Here is a 23,977-nt window from a genome sequence, read left to right on the forward strand (position 1 = left end):
AAAATTTGTCATGGTATGAAAGACAATCCAGAATTCAAATTTCTCGCTTTCATCTCTACATTGGCCTCGTTCTCAAGTCTAATTAAATAAGAACTTACGAAACGCGCTGATTTGATTAGTAATTATTAAACGTAGCTCTTCTGGCACCACTATCTTATTTGCGAAACATGTGACAAGCACAATGAAATATCCACGTTTCACAAGCGATTTAAACCCACAACCGCTACACGGATACAGTATGTAACATTGTTATTCGTACACACGGATTTTCAAAGACAATGCTTTAATATCTGAAAGGAAATACACTCTTTTGAAGTTGTTTCTTTACAATTCAATAACTAATATAATTAGGAACATAAAATCTTACCCGAATTCTGTATAACCAATGACAATAATAAATTAAATGAAACTGAAAGAGAATCATGCCATTTTTTGTACAACTTTTCTATTCGTACACTTAATAATATAAAAGAAAAAAAAGTATATTCAGACCAAATTGACTGACAGTTCTAGTACTTTGATGCGTATCCTTTGGCTTTAATTACTGCTTGACACTTGTTCTTCATAGAATTAACCAGTTTCCGACATGTTTCAGAGTTTATTTTATTCCACTCGGCTTGCACAACAGTTTTCAACTCTTGTATTTGGACTTGACGCCTGTTTTATGGACTGGCCTCTTCAAAATTGCCCATAAATGCTCAATGGGATTTAAGTCTGGATTTTGAGCTGGTGTTTGTAGAAGTTTGGCCACATTCCATATTAGCCAGTTCATGTTAAGTCGCGCCTTATGCTTAATGTCATTGTCTTGTTGGAATCTGTAGATAGGCGGCATGTCCATTTTTTGGGCACTCTGCTTTACATTGTTCTTCAATATGTCCAAATAGACATATGCATCCATGATACAATCAATAAACTGGATGGTATCAACACCTTTTGACGACATACAGCCCCAAATTATTAATGACCCACCACCGTGTTTAACTGTTGGAACTGTGTTAATGTGATCATTGTCTTTATTTGATTTTCTCCAGACCCTATTTATCCCATCTGACCCTTATATATTAATCGTGGACTCGTCTGACTATATGACACTATCCCAAAATTCCTGGTCCTTGTGGATGTGCTCTTTCGCGAATGAAAGTCTATTCCTGCGATTCACCTTATTTAAATACGACCTCTTTCGTGGTATTCTGCCATGATATCCATGCTTCCACAAGGCACGTCGGACAGTTTGATCGGACATCATCTTGCCAGCAACATTTTCTACTAACGGTCGTAACTGAGGAACACTTAGTCGGGGATTTTCTTGCACTCTTTAAAATAAAACATCCATCATGTTTATTCAACCGTCTCTCTTTTGGTTTTCTCGGCACATTCTGTGTTGAACCTTCCTCTCTACATTTGTTTAATATGTATCGTACTGTGGAGTGTGATTTATTGACTGTTTGTCCAATTTTTCTTAACAAATAACCTCTAAGGGCCAAATTTATAATAACATCCTTCAGATCGGAACTACATTCCTTCACCTTGCCCATTTCGAACACGCTGATAGATATACGATAAGCCTACAACAATACCTATGCCAGCATTCCGCTTGACGGAGAGCGCGCCTGCATGTTCAAACTTGTTACGAAGTTGCAAACTGCACGAAATCGCCCGAATAGCGGTGGCGCTGTATGCGAGGAAGATTGAAACTCTTGCCTGTACGAATAAGAATGTTGCATGAAACAGCGTGTTTTTCTCTTTTCACACAAATTATATGCTCTGTTTATACACTTTGAACATACATTTTTATTGACATTTGTTGGTGAAACCTTCATTAACATTAATTTCCAGGTACATATGAATATGATTATATTTGCTAGTAGATATGACATTTTTTCCTCGGAAATTCTATGTGTACGAATAACAATGTTACATACTGTATATAAAGGACATAGGTAACTTAAAACAAACGCATAATTTTGAAAAGAATAGTGCTAACGTGATTTGCATAAGGTAGCAACATCAGTGGCGGCGAGATTGGGGGGGGGGAAGCAGTTGCCATCCACTTTTCGACACTTTTGCCCCCGCACTATGCTAAACCTTATCTACAAAGGGAAATATTCTGTCTTTGCCCTCCCAGTTTTGGCATCTTGCCTCCCCCGGTTTTGGAACACAATCGCCGCCACTGAGCAACAATCTTTTCTAACAAGAATGGCAAGCTTATTACAGTAAATAGTGTTACATGCTAATTGATCAGTGGGTATTCCATAATTCCTCGCCGTGAAATTGGGTTTGATACTCCCAATTATTTAATTATACCAGAGATGACCGTGCTTAGGTCAATTACGGTGCTTGTGTTTGTAATATAATCCAATGCAACTAACGGCTGGTGCAATCTGAGCCTCGACTGTGTTTTATACGCCGACCTCGACATGCAGAACGTGAACATTCATAACACCATTAAGCCTTGTTTCCATGATATGAAAAACTCAATATGCTGACCAAGGCAGTAATTTATTTTATTATAAAACATAAACTAAACGTTACGTTAGTTTATGTTTTATAATAAAATAAATAGAGTCTGAAGAAAACCTTGCTAGAAGGTTGAAACGTTACGTTTAGTTTATGTTTTATAATAAAATAAATTACTGACTTGGTCAGCATATTGAGTTTTTCGTGAACATTCAGTTCAAAGTGTCGAGTTTTTGTTCATTTTGTGACATTTTCAAAACTGTGTTGACTACGTTTCTGAAGCTTACAGATCTAAGCTCACAACAGAAGTGCTAGAAATGCCAATATACCCTTTGAAATATAATGCGCGGTTGAGAAGGGTGGCAAGTCAACAATTTCCTCACCATGTTGACTGGTGTAAAGTTGCAGCCGATACTTCGGTACGAAATCTGTCAACATGACGAATCTTAAACCTACCATGATAAAACTTCATAATGTGCAGAAGTAAGATTTTGTTATTAACAGTGTGCATATGGTCCAATAATGCTCTTCCGCAACTTATTGTATCCAGGCGTGGGATTGATTCTGCTAAAAAAGTGAAAAAGGTGCTTCAAGTGGCAGTTGCAGGAATATTATAGGAAAGTTTTGTACGAGTTGAAATCACTTTACTTGACCTAAAGGACTTGCTGTTAATGGAACACGACTTCCAACATTCTTTTCCGAGTCTTTTCAATCTGAATGGGAGTTGGCATGGAACCAAGAAGCAAATCTCCACTGGAAGATCATTAGTTTTAAGATAAATGTGCACCGTGTTGGTTCCTCGCCAATTGAATGGATGTAGCATGTAACTTGTTGCTAAACTTGAAATCGAAGGCGACTGAATCAGCAGCCTAAGGATATCACTTTTTTTTGGAACAGGGGAAACATTGGAAAGCGACCAAACTATGTTGAACATGATTCAGGAGCTCTGTCGTTGGTAGAATTGTATCAAATGGGAATCGCAACTTTTGTACGAATATTCTTCTATACATACAGAACATGTTCGCTCGCCGATCTCCGTGGCCGAATGGTTAGCATAGCGCGCTACGACGTCAAGGGTCCCAGGTTCAAATTCAGGCCTACAGATGGGGCCCTGGATTTCTGATTTGCATTTCTAGCCTGCATGAACTGCAATTACTCACACCACCTTAATGCACCATCTACAGACGACCAAGCACATTTTCCATGAGAATTATCAGGACAAAATTATTTGAAAAGGATCACAAAATGAAACAAAATATATTTGAAATGCGGCAAAAGTATTAGCAATAATGAAATACCTGACATAACCTGAACTAATTGTTACAATTAAAATTACATATAGGTGCATAGAGAGGAAGAGGGGGAAGACATACACACACATTTATACGAGATGCGTGTGTGAACCAGTGGCGTATGCTTAGTCTAAGACATGGGCTATCTCACTATGACACCTGGTCCTAGGCTATGGTGGAAGGGAGAAGGCTAGACTCATTCTTGACGTCTTCAAGGAAGCCACGTTGCCATTCCAACGCTAGTCAGGTTGCCAACTCCTAAGAATTCAGGTTGCCAACTCCTAAGAATTCAGGTTGCCAACTCCTAAGAATTCAGGTTGCCAACTCCTAAGAATTCAGGTTGCCAACTCCTAAGAATTCAGGTTGCCAACTCATAAAAATTCAGGTTGCCAACTCACAAAAATTCAGGTTGCCAACTCACAAAAATTCAGGTTGCCAACTCACAAAAATTCAGGTTGCCAACTCACAAAAATTCAGGTTGCCAACTCACAAAAATTCAGGTTGCCAACTCATAAAAATTCAGGTTGCCAACTTCAGAATCGCCATTATCTTCTTTTTCAAATCAGCGTAATTCACACAGTTTCTAATAGATTTTTCTTCAGTATTTTACTTTCTAGGCTTCAGGCTTCGCAGATAGCCTAGCTGGCCTGAAATATACGCTCCTGGTATTAACAGTAACGGGTTTCACATATACAAGAATCCCGGCCTGCACACCAATATGACTAATTACAAACAGACTAAAGGAAGACAACACTTGTGCATTCACGGTCAAAATAGTGTACGACATATTTGTATTATTATTTTTTTAAAATATGTAGTAGCAGTGGCGGCGATTGGGTTCCAAAACTGGGGGAGGGGGACAAAGTGCCAAAAACCAGAGGGGCAAGATCAAAAAGTGGGGTACAATTGCCCCACGCCTCCCTAATGGTGACACGGTGGTGCCAGGTTCAACTGTAGGATATTAATAGCCATAAGAATATCTTCATCTCAATACAACTTGAGAATGAGCAACATGAGATTGTATATTGGTATACGCGTGATACCTCCCAGGGCAAGGGAAAACATTAAGATTTGCAGTACATAGAAACAAAAACACAGAACTTACGTTTTAACATATGAATTCAGAATCTATTTATCTTGATTATGAAATTTAAAAAGAACCAAAGTTGTACATCATAACGAAACTCACAAAAAGAAATCACAGTAACAGCACAATCTTTCTCTCATGCACTTCCATTAATCTCGTAACTTCCAGCAACAAGATTAACATCTGTCAGGCCGGATGGTGTACTTCAACAGTCTGTTCATACGTCCGGGAAGGACATGTCAATGGCCACCACTGTATAGTAGTTCCTAATGTAAAATATCACATTATTGTTGAAAAAGCCTCGTTCCTTATTGCCACATACTAATGATATCTGTATTGGAAAATAAAAACAACGATTCTTTAATAAATAATGGCGAAACAATTTCATGTGTTGATCATTTCGTGTTCAAGCGCCATCCCAAAGTAAAGAGCCCCCTAATCGACAACAATGCTTTCCGGCAGCTGCTGTTAAGGGTTGCGTGCCGCAAGTGAAAAAAAATAACAATCCTGACGTCACTTCCGGCGCACGAATGCGGAAACAAAGCAACAACGCCTCATTGTTGATTTAGCATGGGAAGATCCGGCGAACGCAGGTAACGGTACATGCACGTGATAACCATCATGCATTGACCTTTGTTCAGTTGCCGCTCACGGACAGACTGAAGGAGCCGAACTTCAGGAATCGGAAGTGGCCAACCGTTCGTTCCTCTGCCCGAGAGTGACTGTAATGGCTTCTTAGGGCAACATTCGCAGCCTCAATCGATAAGCATGGGAGTCCCGGGTTCGATTCGAGTTGAGGGTACAATTTGTAAAACTGTGGGTCTATCAAGGCATGAGGTGATACTAAAAAAGAGCTTGACAAACTGGAATTATCGATTCACTGTACAGTCAGGGTCACTTCCGGATTGTAACGTGCCCAGTGCAAGTCAATATGGTTGTTACAATCCAGAAATGTTCGTGACTGTACAGCAAGTCAATATGGAAAGGCCTCCCCGTTCGCGCAGTGGTAGCGTCGTCCCCTTTTAATCAAGGGGTCCCGATACCCGGTGGAGGCACATAGTGGTTCGGATTCCACTTTAAACAGTAGGCCCAGTCCCGATTAGCCTTTCTGTGCATAAAGTGGACTTGAAACAACAAATCAGAAATCACAGAATATAGAAGGGAAAGAGGAAATAATATATGCATACCAAGCTTCCGAAAAAATGTCAAAAAATCCGCTTTAGGCTCAGATTCAGTACAATAGGCTAACCAGACTGTGCCTACAGTGGGATCCGAACCACTATGCAATGTCTCCAGCGGGAATTGTACCCGGGATTTCTTGACTACAAGCTAACAGCCTTGTCCATTCCGATATCGGAGAGGCCCCTTTCATGAGGATAAATGGTGATAACAAAGAGATGAAGGGACAATCATGGACAACAAACTCCTGTAGAGGATTATGCTGGCCATCGGTCCATACGCCAGAGCTTCGTTAGTCTGCAAAATGCAGTCCATGGTGTACTACGTGGAAGTGAGGTTCACATTTGGGTGTCTTGCGAAAGTGCCACCCCTTTAACCACCAAAATTACATTGTGAATAGTTGTGTGCGTATTATTGTTGTTGTGTACTTTACGTCACCTTTCTGAAACTTTTGGCTAATCACGACAATTAGATGGAACTATTGAACGGACAACCAACACCACACTGACAGAACAGAAACCCTCCTGGATATGGGTTCAGGCGCCAGAGCCTCGTTTACCTGCAAGAATGAACTTTCCCTTGCATTCTACGTGGAAGAGATTTCCCAGAACATATACTACACAGAGGCATAGGTGGGTGGGATTGTAATGTTCCCTTCTCCCCCTCTGTGTGTGGTGCTTTCATAATTTCAGGAAATCCTGTTCATAATGCAACATGAATGGGGAGCCGAGTCCAACATATGGAACCATGGGCGGGCGACAGAGCGTTCACAGCACGTGACGATTCAGGAGAAGCCGCAGCATGTCTCGAGTTCCGGAAAGAGCAATGCCGTGTTTCCGGTCGACATGTACTTTTGTATCTGAATGCAATTCATTCACTTCACCACACACAAAAATATTTTTTTCGTGAAAAATAAACATCTGACCTATGGTCTCTTGTTGGTAAAACTTCAACAAAGACACTAACAATATCGACTATCACGTGAAGATTCACTTCCTCTTCCATTGTTCTTATTGTTATAAACATCAAATTGTTGGGCAGGACAATTCTCATATCAATGTGCATCGTAGAATCAATATGTTAATACTGTCACGGCAGTAACTCTTATACGCGTTTATTCAAACTAATGTCGACAATTATTATAATTATTTAAATGAAAAAAAGGTGTCATATCAGGGAATTTACTTAATGACAGTTACAAGTTCTCATAACTTCCGCCAGGGTTCCCGGGTTCAAATTCAGGCCTGGGTTCTGGGTGTTCTTTGTGAGTGTCCCTTCATCATTCATTCTCATCTTCTCAATTAGCCAAAGGTGGTAGAAAAGGTAAATAAAATAAACCAAGTCAATCAATCATAAGTACGTGTACTGCCCCCAATGGCGTAGTAGTATTGTCGTCGCCTTGTAATCAATTGATTTAGTTTACTTCGCGTTTTGTGCCTCTTGGATAATTTGCGAAGATGGGGATGAGTGATGAAATTGATGAATGGACATTCACAAACAACCAAGCCCGAGCGGGATTCGAACCCGGGACCCTTGGCGTCGCAGCGAGATGTGCTAACCACTCGACCACAGAATCCGGCTCCTTGTAATCAAGAATTCCTGGGTTCGATACACAAGGCACACAATGGTTCGGATCCCACGTTAAACTGTAGGTCCAGTCTCGATGAGTCTGATCCAGACATCATTTCAAGTTCCAAAGTTATAAGGAACCTTTAATAACTTTCCCGCTGTTGTCGAGGTTTCTTTAATAATCCTCTTTGTGTGCAAATTATCTGTGATGAACGAAATTACTTGCCAACCTTTTCAATTCAATAGACACTATTCCTTAACAATTACACGATCTTGTAAATTCTCATTCTGCCTACGTCTTCATACACTTTCATTATTATATGTAACGTGACCGATGACAAATAACAAACTCGCCAAGTGAGAATAAACTACGTGAAAATAAAACTAATTTTCCTCCTGCCTGCGTGGCCACCACCACAATTCTGATCCATATAGCTTTTTTCATAATAAAGATTTATCATTACAAACCATTGGCTTTTCTATGTCTATATTTGTCATTTTGTTCGGAAACGAAATCGTGATTCAAGGATGAAGTTCGCGATGTAAAGCAACGGTGTTACAGATATGCTGTTATATGCACCTAGGGTTTATATTTCAAATCGTCAATGACGCAGTTTAAAAAGGGCGTATGAATATTCACAAGAACTAACGGTACGTACGGGTTAGTTAACATCTGCAAGATGAAGAAGAATAAGTTAGCAGCTGCTCCGAAGCGACAAAAGACTGACCATAGCGAAATGTGGCCGTACCTGGACATCTGCAGTCCTAGACAGAGGTCGTAGCAATACAAGAGTTCCTTTCTTTGGCTAAAGAGGGTCATCACCTTTATGCAGATTCCTCGGGAGAGTTTAAAATTTCTACGATCAAATATCACCAATCGGTTAGTTATGTCAGTTTTCACTCCAAAAGAAATGTGGGTCACCACGGAAACGGTGCGTGTCGATCCGAACTGCTTATGAAAGTGTATCAACCAGCTGTTAATATGGTGATGACGATTGCGTAAGCGAAAACATGTCTTCAAGTCCAGCTGGTCTCGAAGGGCTGTAGACGTCAGATGTCGATTGTGAAGGACAGGCTGCTGTGTAATCCACCTGGGTCTATTAAACTCTCCGATAGTTCTGCATATCTTGTTTCCAACAACAGACAGCCCATTCAACCCCGTGGAAATCTGAATGCCTTGAATACGGGGTATGCAACTTGCCATATGTATGGTATGGTATTTTAACAACGAAAACTTCACTGTACAAAGAGACCATTGATTTCACTTGGTTTCCACAAAATATGGAATTTAACAGAGTCCATCCCTCTCCCATTCCTATTTCTACTCAGTGACGAATTCCGAAGGTTGTCCTGGGGAATCCCCTCCGGAAATGGAAAAGTTCCCCTCCCACGAAAATTTGCAAGAGATTTGGCAACCACGTACTTCACTTTGCCATAATTCCATTCACTTTATTGTAAAACGAACTTTTTCAGCATTTTTCGTAATAAGCACTGATTCAGTCCTCTTTATAATTAAAAGTCAAAATAATGAACGAGTTGAAATTATCGTGTCATTGAAACTCAACATCGTAGAGGGAGATTATTTCCGTAACATCTTTGGCAGTTTTGCATTTGAAGCTTCGGAACGAGTCACAACTCTCGAAGCAGCCAATTGACCAAACGAGCTGCTGACGTCATCTCAACCCAGAACCTATCGCTAAGCTCCTTCCTCAGGTTCTACACGCCCACTAGGCTCGCTAGACAGACTCGCGCAGTCCGCTGGAGATGTTCCGAAAGTAATTCGACTTTACACGGAGAGGCAGGACTGGTGTAGCTTCTAGTGTAACGAATTCCAACTACTTGCAGCTATTTTAACGTTTAGTCAGTCAACAGTTTGTTGTGGAATTGTGGTGACGTGCTTGAGCAATCTTATTGAAATTTGCACTTAATTTAATTACATATCAGAAGTAAGTGGCAATTTAATAATATTAGTATTGTTTTTATTAATATTATTTGGTGCCCATGCACCCCCTCCCCACCCCCAGACGAATGTGGGTGGATTCAACAATGCCCAGGAAGTCTAGAATAACGTATTGTACGATCCACGGATCATTGTTGCCCACGAAGTAATCATAAGGTATCGGTAAAGCTGCCATGTTTTCAGAACGTGAAACCGGGACGTTTTCTACTCTATTCTTATGTCGCAATGCGCATACACATAAATGATACATGTTATTAATTAATCAAAATAAACAAATGTTATTAAGCACAATATGTAATGGAACAAGATGTTCAACAATGTTTTATGGAAAATGTGCGTTTGTATGTTTATTATGACTGGGTAAACACTAGAAAATTAAAGAAGAAAGGCTTGACAAGAAATGGGAACGTCTGGTAGCCTTAGCGTATCGGACAACATCAAGATGGTGATTCAGGAACTCAGTAACGTTTCTTTCTGTGTATTGGTAGCCCTGTATGGGATTATTCCAGGGATAATAACACTTCAATGATTTCTAAATCGTCATCATGTCTTATGAATTAATAGAAACCGCACGTACAAGAGGATTATAATATATTTCGGCGACAGATAGTAGACAGGTTTCTAACACTTGAACGTAAAGTCACCGGCTATAAAAATGGAGCCCTGGATCCTGAAATATTCGCTTCCTGCCAGGCGTTATGTGTGTTGCCTAACTCTAAGGCGATAAATGGGTTTAATAGCAAAATTTCAATGGCCGTAGACTTAGGCAACACACTAACGCCTGGCAGGAAGCGAATATTTCAGGATCTAGGGCTCCATTTTTATAGCCGGTGAGTGTACATCTATATATACAAAAATGGATGTATGTGTGTGTGTGTGTCGGTGTGTATATTTGTTTGTTCCGGCATAACTCTCGAACGCCTGGAGCGTTTTCAACCAAACTAGGTACGCGTATCACTTGCAACCTGGAAAGAAATACTGTGGGGGTAAGACACCCCTAAGGGTGGGGGTGGGAAGGGGTGACATATAAAAATAATCGAGAACCACCGATATTAAATTCTGCACAACGGTAGTGTTTCACGGGTTGTCTAACATTTAGGCTGTGTTGCGAATGGAATAGTTTTCGTGACACTCCCAATGCGGTTCAACTCCAAGTTCATCACCTATCGGTATGGGGGGTGAGAGGGGGTGAGAAATAAAATGCCACAAATGACCTAGATTAGTGTCGAATCCATAATTTTCGGAGTCGCTAAGCTAATTGGTGACATTGACGATCACATTTAAAATTAGTTACATTTTACACTATAGTTAGAATTCATTATTTTCCTGTACAAGATTGGGATAAATAAATACCCGGGCAATGCCGGGTAATCAGCAAGGTAGGACTGATTATGGATCGTTTGAGTCCAGGAAACTATTACTGAAACAGCACTCGAGAGATTCAGTAGTTTTTATAGGGAATTAGTTTCCTCTTGCCATCACAACTAATTTTACCCTTTAATATGAGGGTACAGTTTTCAATAACCCAAAGAAATATCTAACCAAAGCAGCTCTCTAACACAATATACTAATTCAAACTACGCAGCAGAATTCAATTTAAGAAAATATTACCTTACCTTATTTCTTCGCCTGGAGGAACATTACAGGTAGAGTGTGCCGATTCGCTTTTGAACCGCTGATCCCATTTTACTGTCCTTGGAATTTTTCCGATACACTCTTGGTTCCAGCTTCACTTGTCGCTCCAAATCAGGCGGCGGCGAAAGTATCAAAGGGTGCCGAGTTGGGTTCGGGTCGGAACTAACTATGGGATTTGGCGTGCTCGGGGGAGTGGGAGAATTTCCTCTGATCTCCCAGACCAGGTTCGTGAGAGACCGGGGCCTGCTCAGCCTCCGAGATCTCTTCTCCGGAAGCTTCGCTGCCGACCCTGCGGAGTCGCCGGAAGTTCTGCCTCCGGAGTTGCTGGAATCGAGGGTGTCGAAGTCCATGGCGAGATTCGTGAGGGACTTGTAGCGGATGTTGAACAGGGGAGAGGGACTCATTGACTTCACCGTTACAGGAGACATCTGCTGAGCCATCACCGTTGTCGTGGAGACCCGCAACGGAGGAGTTTCCTTCAGGGGAGACGAACTCTTGTGCCTGAAGATCCTTGCCTTCTGGGCGTTCCTGTGGTTGGCACTCTTGATGTAAAGCTTGAGACCCGGAGACTTTTCAGTCGCGGTCCCTATGGCAACACTACTCGTTCCCAGCGACGCCTTCCGCGTTCGCTTCTCGCCGCTCCTCTCCCGCCTCTTCTCCTTGAGATCAGTCTTGCTGGAGCTTCTGTTGACTAACACAGTCACACCTTCTGGTACCGGCGAGGTGGCGACTTCCGGCGGGGTTTGCTGGAGCCTTTTCGTGGGTATCGTCTCTATGGGAGGCGGTTCCGGCTTCGGACTGTCGTCCGGCGGAAGCTTGTCGATCACCGGAACCTCCACGTGGCTCGGCGTCGACGTCGGGGAAGACGCGGGGGAGTTGTTGTCCTCCGCCTTGACGAACGGCGGCTTGATGGTCTTCGGCAGAGGCGCGAATCCGCGGACGTAGTCGTAGATCTGGTCTATCTCGTCGTAGTCGTCCATCGCAGGATTTTCGTTCTCGTCCTGCACCGGGGGACTCGGTGGCGCCGACTTCCCCGTCCGGTGGTGATGCCTGTGGGAATGGTGAGCCGAGTCCGTCGAAACGCTCCTCCTGAGGAAGTACGCCTTCGGATGCGCCTTCCACTGCTTATCTCCGAATCGCATCTCCTTGCTCAACGTCGCGTCGAACACCTGGATGCGATCCACGACGTCCGCCATTAGGCGCCCGCTCTTCTCGGTCAGTCTGAGGAACTCCTTCATCGACTTCAGCTGCTCCTCGTTCTTGGCCTTCTGAAGCTTCAGCGGCGCAGACATAGGCACCGACATGATGGTCGAGTCTTTCTGCAGAGGCAGTGCGAACATGTGCTCCTCTTCAAAAGTTGCGTAGAGTCTTAGCTCTGGTATAAAGTGACTTGGGTTCTTGATACCAAGCGGGGGAGTACCGTGAACCAACCTCACCATGAGCGGCATCCTCTTGATCAGAAGATTCTTCACCGAGTGCACCCCGCTGATGTTATCTTCCTTGGCGATTGCACTGAAGCGACCTCTCTGATCGTAGGGCAGGTACACGTTCTCCCCTTTACTGTCAAAGCACCTCAGAAACCTATTCTGTCCCTTTCCCTTCGAACCTATGACCTCACCCACCAAAACCAGAGTTTCTCCGGCAGGCACAGTCCTCGATTTCTCGGTTATGCCGTTAATGTCCTCGGACCGCGATACGTAAGCTCGGATGTTATCGCGGACGAGACACGAATCTGGAAACCTCCGAGCTAGCTCGGCCACGCTCTCGATGCACCTCACGGGTCGGCCGTCTTCGCTGAGGATCTCGAAGAACCCGCCGTAAGAGTCAGGGATCGAGAACTTTGGACCGACCGGAATCACTCGGCGACCTTCCTTGAACTTGACGGACTGCGCGACGATCTTCAGTCTCCAGCCAGCGGAGACGAGGAGAACTGTGGAGTGTAGGGAGGGGTTGGGTAACGTGGGGACACCAAGATTCATGTACTGGCCCTTGATGATCTTCACGATCTGCGGCAGCTGGTTCTTGGCGACGAATTCCCTCAGGTAGTGTCCCTCGTCGCCCCACCGCGCCGCCGCAAGGAGGATTTGCCCATCCGTGGCAGCCATCTTTGCTTTCGGAATTCTCAGTCCAGTAATTTGGGGCTGCGACGCAACGGCGCTGAGTGGAATCCCTGCGCCGCTTCCGTCATCGTTTCCTGTAAAAACACGGAAGAATCAGATTACATTCATTCACAAGTGAAGAAACTCGTTACTAAGTACAAAGGTCATCCCGAAATTAATGCCTCCACCTCAATAACTCCTGATATTGTTATCGGATCGCAATGAATCTTCACACACATAAAATACGATATGTTACTAATGCACACAATTTTTAATTTACAGTTTATCAAATAAAGAACATAAATAGCAGAGAAAAACAAAGAGCCGTGATTGAGTTCATGCAAATAGAGGTTTGTTGGGCACCGGAGATCCGTAGCAGGCTGCAGGCGTCATATGGAGAGGACGCAATTGACATTAGCAATGCTAGAAGATGGATGAAGAAGTTACGAGAGGAGATAACCATTGAGGTGGCAACCACAGTGAAGGATGAAAAGCGAGAAAGAGGACGATGTTCTGGACAGAGAGGGTGTCATCTGTACGGACTTCTTGGAACGTGGTGCAACATTGAACAGTGCTCGCTATGTGCAGGCTTTTAAAAAGGTGAGGGAAGAAGGTATTGGACGAAAATGAAAGCACATTCCACTGTACAGTGTTGTCTTGCACCACGATAATGCCCGTCCCCATGTGTCAATGGAAACGTCAGTCCAATGACAAAATGTGGTGGTCAGTAATGCCCTAATCCCCTTACAGTACTGACTTAGTTTCCCCTCTCAGAAACAAACCTCGTAGACAGCATTTCCAGGACGCGGAAGACATTAAATTCACTGTGAATGCACGTTTCAAAAAAACAACCTCAGACTTTGTTCCCACAGCGGATTTCGGCAATGGGTTGAACGGTGACAGAAATGTATCGAAAACAAAGGACAGTATTTTGAATAGCCTTAAAAGGTACCCAACATGTGTATCTATTTTCACACAAACTTTCTAATTGTTCCACATACATTTTTTACAGCGGAGGAGGCATTAATTTCGGGATGACCTTTGTACATATCAAGTATTATTAAAGTGACAATTTTCTCGTTTGTAAAGAACAATTTGCCTTAATATTAAATGACATTGTTTACTTATTTGTCATGTGCAAAATTATTAAAAGCTGTAATACAAGGATGAATCAAAAAGTAAAACCATTTTTAAAGCTCTCTTCTCTTCAAAACATGACATTTCTGTCTACTTGTTATTCATGGAGTAGCTAGCAAAAGATACGCAGAAGATAAAAAGCTCAACAAGCGTCTCAATTCTCCGCACACAAACCCAACGACACCTTCTTACACTCTGCAATGAAATCACAGTTCTCATTCCCTGAGAACTTGCAAATCATTTTGCAATGTCCAAAGTCACTCCGCGAATCACCTGAGTACAAAGTCATGCCGATACAAGTAGAGTGATATTCCCACTCTCAATTTCTCACATCACGCGCCACTGTGAGCAAAGGTTAGTATCACGCGTAACACTATAATTTGCATTATCCCAACGTTACATTCCTCCACGCGTTACCTTGCATCATCCCCGCGATTGAATGTGTGCTATCTGCCTACCAAATGCTACGACTTTCTCCCTTCGGCGGGACAGGATGGTATGCGATCTGTGGCGCTCTTTGTTGTGGGAAGAATTGGGCTCAATTAGGGCATCTGGTCTGCGAATGATCGTGAGACCAAACTTGAGGAAAGCATGCAGAGTCGAGAAAGTCCCCTCGAAGGCGACGGCCCGATTGTATTCAGCATCAGAAACTGCCGATCAGAAGGGAAACTTTATTGTCATGCCAGAGAGATGGATGGTCCTCCATCTGCGGCAATCGCTTCGTTTTATAGTCATGTTTGAAACGCCAATTTCAAAGATTGTCATGGGTGGGACACCCAGACTACATTTTTGATTTTAAAGTGACTAGCGCAATAATAAAGGGAAATGATGTGAACGAGTTAGAAGCCAACATTGAAAAAACAATGGAAGTAATGAAATCTTGGTTTGACAGTAATAAATTACTATTGAATGAACAGAAAACAAATTACGTGCTATTTCACACTAAACAAAACAATAAAATTAAAGATGTACTAAAGAATAGCCAGCCCTCTTCCAGTAATATTAGTTAGAGAAACAAAATTTTTAGGAGTTACTATAAATGAAAATCTAAATTGGTCAAACCACGTAAAAATACTTGTTAAAAAACTGAATTCCAAAATATTTGCACTGAGGTTATTAAAACTGACACTTCAAACAAATTCACTAATTCAGGTATATTATACATTGTTTCATTCACTAATAAATTATGCAATAGAATTTTGGGGGAACTCACCGGCAAGTTTAGAAGCATTTAGAAAACAAAAGCAAGCCATTAGGATTATAGCAGGTATAAAGCCTAGGGAATGGTGCAAAACGTTGTTTAAGAAATTTAAAATATTAACCCTCCCTTCTCTGTACATATATGAAATGTCATTATATGCGAGAAAAAATATTGCGCAGCGAAGTTCAATAGAACACACATATAACACCCGAAATAAACAGCTCTTAAAGTCTTACTTCACCAGGCTAACATTAGTTCAAGAAGGACCCCAACAGATGGCAATTAAAATATTCAACCATTTACCAAATGATTTAAAAGCAGAAAGTATGACCAGTTTCAAAATAAATTAAAGAAACTATTAGTTAATAAGAAATATTATAGCGTTAGTGAATATCTAGATTGTAAATTATAGAAATTTTGTAATTATATATTTTTTTTTAATATGAACTGTACTGAACCCTCCAAATACCAATGTATATGGTTTCCATGGAGATAGTTAAGCAACATTTTTCTTTCAGTTTCTGTGCAATGAATCATGAAAGTTAACACTGTTGGTTAAACATACTAAATACCCTTAAAATACTTTCCCAGATTTATAGCTACAAGTGAATAATTTTGTGCCAGAGGTGGGACAGATAAACACTGCCTCTTTACTTAATAAGAAACTTATTTTAAATTCTGTGAATTTTCAAATTATGATAAATAGTTTATTTAAGACAAAAAGAGAAGGTAACTGACCTTTGAATATTCTACTGGAGTTGAAGGGGAAATGAAACAGTTAAAGGAGAAATTAATTGTTTTTGTGTCACGGGTGGGACACAATACAAAAGCAAATCAAGATGTTAATATAGACGAACAATACGTAAATTACCATCTCCTTCTAACAATTATGTATAATACTTGAATTTCTATCCAAGTGACAATTTTAGATTGCTGACTCACAAGATAGAATAAAGTTATAGCATTTAATTTAATTTTAAAAATTGAGATTCAGCTGTACTTTCACATGGATTTACCCCCTCACGTTGACGCAGATAATAAATTTTTGACATTTTGTTCAGCTGGGAATGATTTACAAACAAGACAACTATATTGCTAAATATTCCCTCTGCTATACTTGACCAAATTAAGTGCACATGGTGGCGGAGTGGTTAGCACAGCGAGCTACGATGCCAGAGGTCCAGGGTTCGAATCCCAGCCTGGGCATGGGTGTCCCTTGTGAGTGTCCATCAATTTCATCATATCATCACTCATCCCCGTCGTCACGATTAGCCAAAGGTAGAAGAAAAGGAACGTAAAATAACCTATTCGATCAATCAATCGACTAGGTGCAGATATGATCTACAACAACGTGGTAGTCCTGCTTTAGGCATCATTGTGTTTGTTGCATCATCAATTTCATGTGTTCGTCTTCACCAGAACTGAAAGAGAAATAACTAGGTAGGTTAATGCAGGTTTCGATTTCTAGCGTCAAGATTACAAGAACAAGTCTGACAATATTACAGAATTTTGGTGCAGTATATTTGCACTAACTTTGTGTTGACAGGGCCTTTCGGTTCACCAAATGCTATCCTTAAAGTAGAACTTACTTCACTTTGATATATCTGTAGCTCGTGTGAATTTGAATGTAAAATTTTAGGGTGCGTCAGCACTTAGGCTATTTTGCACCCGTGACTTTATACGGGGTCCAGCCCCTTACCATAAATAAAATATCTGTAAAGTCGTGTTGTAACTAAAATATTAAAATGTTCCGACTTCGATTAAAAGCTGAGGCTGTAAAGAGGTAAAATATTCTGACTTCGATTAAAAGCTGAGGCTGTAAAGAGGTAAAATATTCTGACTTCGGGTAAAAGCTGAGGCTGTAAAGAGGTAAAATATTCTGACTTCGATTAAAAACTGAGGCTGTAAAGAGGTAAAATATTCTGACTTCGATTAAAAGCTGAGGCTCTAAAGAGGTAAAATATTCCGACTTCGATTAAAAGCTGAGGCTCTAAAGAGGTAAAATATTCTGACTTCGATTAAAAGCTGAGGCTGTTATGAGGTAAAATATTCTGACTTCGATTAAAAGCTGAGGCTGTTATGAGGTAAAATATTCTGACTTCGATTAAAAGCTGAGGCTGTAAAGAGGTAAAATATTCTGACTTCGATTAAAAGCTGAGGCTGTTATGAGGTAAAATATTCTGACTTCGATTAAAAGCTGAGTCTGTAAAGAGGTAAAATATTCCGACTTCGATTAAAAGCTGAGGCTGTAAAGAGGCACTCAGCACACACAAGGACAAAACACAGGACAACACAAAATTATACTGGCCACGGGGCCAGTCGCCAGAGCCTCGTTCGTCTGCAAAATGCAGTCCAGGGTGTACTACGTGGAAGTGAGGTTGACTTTTGGGCGCCTACGTGGAAGGTCAACCCTTACACCTCGCGTAGGTCGTGTGATGTTGGTTGACAGTTTTAACGCTAGTATTCCCAGACACTGAAAACCCTCAGACGGGTTGGTTGGTACCTGTGACAGAGTTGTCCAGTATGAGGAATTAAAAAAAAGAAAAAGGAAAGTCTGGAAGCATCTGGATATTATTATATGTCCATAGAACACCCCTACCCTCTTTTACAGATTTACCGCTAGCACGGAGATGAAAAGAAACTATAGAACGAAAGGGTTGAGGTATGGAAGGAAACCGCCGTGGCGTTGTTACGAGCAAGACTCCAGCATTCGCCTGAGGTTGATTCCATTTGGTGTTTTGAGTCCACGTTATGCACATTAAGGCTAATCGGGACTGGGCCTACAGTTTAAAGTGGAATACGAACAACTATGTTTCCACCGGGTGTCGATCCCGGGACCTTTTGATTACAACGTGGAGACCATCGGGGAGGCCATTCGCCTGAAAAACCTCGATCAGGTTGATCGGCCGCAGGATCCTTCTGTTTAGGTACTTTACGAAACATCAACTTTAACAGTTACAAAAGGAGCACTTTCTTGAATATAAGGAAAAGAAACTCCTTGGTGCCGCGTGGAAAATTTCCTCAGGGAGTCAAAAACACAAATAAAAGCAAGAGAGAGAGAGAGAGAGAGAGAGATGCTGGAAGGTGAAACAGAAATAAAATAAGCAAAAATGACAGTGAGAGAATAAAAGATAAGACAAGACGGAAATAGAAGAGAAAGGGTATTAAAATAAGGGATTAAGCAAGAAGTAGGATAGAAGGCGAAAATCTACAAAAAAAGATAGAAAAACAAAGTGGCAAAGGAATAAAAATAAATAAATAAATTTAGTAAGCAAATTATTCATATTCCGGGGGTAGGGGGTTTGAAAACTTCCCCACTGAACAACTCAAGCTCCAAATAGGGACTTTTTTCAGCTTTACTGATGGTAAATGTACCCCTGTGCGTGTGCACACATACCATTAAGGCATGTGGAGGTATACATCTCCACATATTCTTCTTTTCGGCCACAGTTGCGATGAGGTGATCAGCACCACGTCCGGCCGCCTTTACCTTCCCAGGGTTGCCCCATTTACGAGGCTGGGTGAGCCTCAGAGCGGCGCAGAAATAGGGAAATGACTGGAAAAATTCCTGGTTCACATCACCTGCCCCGGGATTCGAACCCGGGTCTCCCGCGTGGCAGCCAGATGCTGTACCAACTTTTTTTTGTTTTTAAAGGAATATCCCTATACGGTAGTATTCCCCGTCATTCACACTTTTTCTCAACATTCTAACATATCAGTTTTCTCTTTATTCTCGATTTTCTCATTTTATGGACAACACAAACATCCAAGACCTAGCCGGGAATCGAACCCGGGACTAAACCAACTGAGCCACCGCGGCTGAAATACCAGATAGAGTTGAGGATACGAGTTCGGCCGAGAATGGTGCGTCCTGATGGTCGTAGGAGCTCGGGTCGACAACAATAAATCCAGCGATTGTTATCTCGCAAACACTTACGAGCAGAATGGTGCAAATAGGTATGAATGCAACCCGTTAGTTGCATCGCTTCATCGGTCCTCTTTTTTCTTTTTTTAGTCCCGACGCAGACGCTCCAACGGCGGAACGAATTACGAATTCATAACGGATTCGCCCCCCTCTCGCCGATCTCAACGCCTGATTGTGTCGGGAGATGAGATGGAGAGGGAACGCCCCTGGGCACCTCGAACGATCATGTGCAGAACCGCAAATCTTTTGTCGGATGCAACTGTTTTCCATTAAACAGCTACTTGGGATGAAAAGCCACGGTGATGGACGCCAAAAAGGAAAAGGACAGGTCATGTTAGGAGGAGACAATAGGGAGGATGCAACCTTTTCACACCTTCTTTTTCTGTTCTGTGTTGAGGGCGTCTGAAGATATTTTGCTTGTTTTAAGTTTCTTACTTGTATCACTAAAGGTCTACAGGTCAGTGTTGTCAGAAACTGAGGGCAAAAAATCCCTTTTCAAGCTGCAAAATTTCCCTTTCCCCCCAATGTTCTATTCATCTTAAGAAATAATTTAATAATAATAATAATAAGACATTGATTGTCTTAATTGTGACCAGACCGTTACTGGGATCCATAACAGATCTGGTTTACAATTTATGATAAAAAATGTATTATTATTTATTTGCATTTTGCTTGTGCGAGCTTTAAGCTGTACGCACTACATAAATTTTACTTTACACACACTTTCTCTTTCCTTACAGTCATGTATTAATATTGTACCCTCTTTACATTAATATACAGATACTCTTAGTAGTTGATCATAAGAAAATTAGACATAATAAGTATAGTTTAACAATCCAAATATTGAACCAGCAAATAAAGTTGTGTCTCGTTCCTTTGGTCTCCAGTCTCTATATACCTTTATTCCAATCTTTCGGTCGGACCCTGTCGCCGAGTGGTTACCACATCGCGCTGCGACGCCAAGGGTCCCGGGTTCGAATCCCGCTCGGGCTTGGTTGTTTCTGAATGTCCATTTATCAATTTCATCACTCATCCGCATCTTCGAAAATTAGCCAAGAGGCACATAAGGCGAAGTAAAATAAACTAAATGAATGAATCAATCAATCAAATCCAATCTTTCACTTCCCACACAAACTCCCCCCCCCCCTTTGCACTATTTCTCGAGCTGCCTTTTACACTTCCATTCTCCCCTCTTCTTTGTGTGATAAGGGGTGTTTATACTTTACGTTACACTATAAAGATGGCTCGGTTTGAGCATGATCACTAATATCGCTGTCTTCTCTAATAGCTTTCCCCCGCCGTTCCCTTTATTCCCCCCCAGGTATTTCCCCACTTGTCCCCCTTCTTTTGTTTTTATTCTATCGTTTACAACTTGTATCACCTCCCTCCCTGTTAAGTTTTTCAGAAACTTGTCCCTTAGGTCACGTGTAGAAGGGCAGTTCAGGAAAATATGCTCGTCCGCCTCCTTTCCATCGCACATAGAACATATCGTTTCCCAGTCTTCGTTTATCTTCCTTAATTGTTTCCATCCCCCTAATCTGAACCATGCCAGATGCTTAGTGTATAGTTACCGGCATGAAATATCTGCTTCAGTGCAATGCGTTGTGTTGCCTAAAACTAGGATGATGAGCAACTTTTCAATATGAAGTTCTCCTATCGCCTCATAGTCACGCAACCTACCTAATGCATTGCAGGGAAACCAGTATTTCCGGATACAGGTGTCCCTTTTTATTGCAGCTGACTGTACATATTTGTATTAGGGATTGATATCAACTATGTTATGCAGAAAAATGTCAGGAACATGATTACATGTTTATTTGCAGTATAGCGATTGGGTGCCAAAACAGGTGAGGGGCGGACAAGGGCATTTTACTTTCTCTTGGTAGACAAAGCTTAGCATAAAGCATTTGCCCTAGTGCGCTGCAAAAAGTGGGGGCAACTGCTCCCCCTAATCGCCGAGACTGCCTATTTGTATAAGATTATATTTAGTGATTGATAACAATATTAAGCCTTGTTTCCATGATTATGAAAAACTAAATATGCTGACCAAGGCAGTAATTTATTTTATTAAAAACATAAACTAAACGTAACGTTTCAACCTTCTAGCAAGGTCTTCTTCAGACTCTCTATCAAGTACTTTTGTACGTTTTTAATAAAATAAATTACGGCCTTGGTCAGCATATTTATTTTTTCTTAGTGATGGAGCTAGGTAGGAGTCAGATATATAATGTGATATGTGTTATCTATATAAAAAGGAACATATACATGTATTTGTGCCGAGAGTTTTAAAATGTTGATATTCTCACAGCCTAAATCTCCTGGAACTATAAAGTGACAAACGCAAATCTTTACAGACGGTAATGTGTGTTACCTTGGCGACGGTGGGCGGATTTCTATTAAATATATAAATGTAACACCAATTGTGTTATCGATCAGGACAAGCAGCACCATCTGTTGACCGAATGAATATTTACGCATTTCTCGAGCACTGAATCGCCGGACCCCGTGGCCGAGTGGTTAGCACATCGCGCAGCGACGCTAGGTGTCCCGGGTTCGAATCCCGCTCGGCCATGGTTGTTTGTAAATGTCCATTCATCAATTTCATCATTTCATTCCTCATCCCCAGCTTCGCAAATTAGCCAAGAGGCACAAAACGCGAAGTAAAAATAAAACCAATCAATCGAGCACTGAATCAAACTAACAAAGTTTATGTATGCCTCAAATTCTTGTTCCCAGTGCCGGATGTAACCGCATAATGTTACCAAAGGTCCCTTCTACTTAAAATACACGTACTTGAGGAAGGAAATGTCACATTTGGAAAGGTTTGATTTAATTTTTTGTTATTTAGCGTCGCATTTCTGCAAGTTTTGGCTTATCGCGAAGATGAGGATGAGTGATGATATGATGAAAATGATGGACACATACAGAGAAAACCCATGCCCAGGTAGAGTTTCGAATCCGTTACCCCTGGCGTCGTAGCGCGCTGTGATAACCACTCTGCCACGAAGGTCGATGTACCTCTGGACATCTAGGTAGAATCGTACATCTCATACAGAAATTTTACAAAATAATGTACAGTTTAAACTTTTGATACGTCACTTTTGAGAGCTGTTTCAAAAGACAATAATTCAGCTGGGAATGATGGCTCAATATCTGTTTCATAATACTTCTGTAATTGCTCTGGTTTTGCTATCAGTTCTTCATGTGTTGGGTTTGGTATGCAGCAGTGGCGTATATTGAGTCCAAGGTCTGGGATATCTCACTATGTCACGTGGTCCTAGGCTATGAATAGAAATAAATTTACCAACTCATAGGAAATCAGGTTGCCAACTCATAGGAAATCGGGTTGCCAACTCATGGGAAATCAGGTTGCCAACTCATGGGAAATCGGGTTGCCAACTCATGGGAAATCGGGTTGCCAACTCATAGGAAATCGGGTTGCCAACTCATAGGAAATCGGGTTGCCAACTCATAGGAAATCGGGTTGCCAACTCATAGGATATCAGGTTGCCAACCCATAAGAAATCAGGTTGCCAACCCATAAGAAATCAGGTTGCCAACTCATAAGAAATCAGGTTGCCAACTCCAGAATCAGCATCATCATCTCACTGATATGAATAACATTATTTACAATTTCTGATCTATTTTTCTCCTGAATTTTGTTCTCTAGACTTCAGGCTTCGCAGATAGCCTAGGCAGCCTAGAATATACGCTCCTGGTATGCAGTATCGGGTTTGAGGGTCCCCTAAGTAAATAGTAGTTTCGTTCCATCCAAGGGATTTTCGTCCGTTCCTCCGCCGTGTTGAACTTCTAGTAAAACCTTTTCACCTAACATCATTTAGATGGTCTTTTCTCCTCTGCTCTGTGGCGCTTGACAAATGTAAAGGGCATGGCAAGGGCTCCCAAAAGGCTTGCCCCCCCTCCCCCCCCCACACACGGCAGGGTTTTGCGGTTTATAGATCCGGCACTGCTTTCTTGTAAGGGGAAGAGTGACGATTTCGCACCAGTTGTGTATATATTTCAATGTCGTCGGAATGGGCACTGCTACTAAAAAAAAGCCTTAACTATATAAAGAGAGTATGAATTACTCTCCATGTTGCAAGTTGATGCGGTTCTTTAAGGCGATTATTAAGCTAGACACGATGATTCAATTATATGATAAGTATTTACAAAATCCCATGTATTCCTTATGGGAAATCAACTTCAACTTACGGCTAATCAAATTGGAGCTTCGACTTTTCCTACGACTAAGAAATTGTTCAAAGTGTCCTCTTTCCGTCCATGTACTTTTCTACGTCGTTGGATGTTTGATGTTCCCGAGAGAACGAATAAAATAATGGTCCCATAAGCGTAATGCATTTCTCCTTGCCTCCTATGGTCATGCTAGCAGTGTTGCCAAACCTGATGCGCATAAAAGAGCCAAATTTCACCTTAAA

General features: G+C 41.6%; 1 protein-coding gene across 1 annotated transcript in view; it reads right to left on the reverse strand.

Annotated features, from left to right (window-relative positions):
• LOC146001516 (uncharacterized) overlaps positions 1-23,977 on the reverse strand; it is a 179,375-nt gene that overhangs the window by 65,679 nt on the left and 89,719 nt on the right. The window contains exon 2 of the mRNA XM_083138911.1: positions 11,161-13,373. Coding sequence (XP_082995037.1) covers positions 11,185-13,284 — 2,100 coding nt within the window. The 5' untranslated portion in view covers positions 13,285-13,373 and the 3' untranslated portion in view covers positions 11,161-11,184. The remainder of the gene's footprint in view (positions 1-11,160; positions 13,374-23,977) is intronic.

Source organism: Lepisma saccharinum, chromosome 17 (genome assembly GCF_977018435.1).
Source record: "Lepisma saccharinum chromosome 17, izLepSacc3.1, whole genome shotgun sequence".
NCBI classification, from domain to species: domain Eukaryota; kingdom Metazoa; phylum Arthropoda; class Insecta; order Zygentoma; family Lepismatidae; genus Lepisma; species Lepisma saccharinum.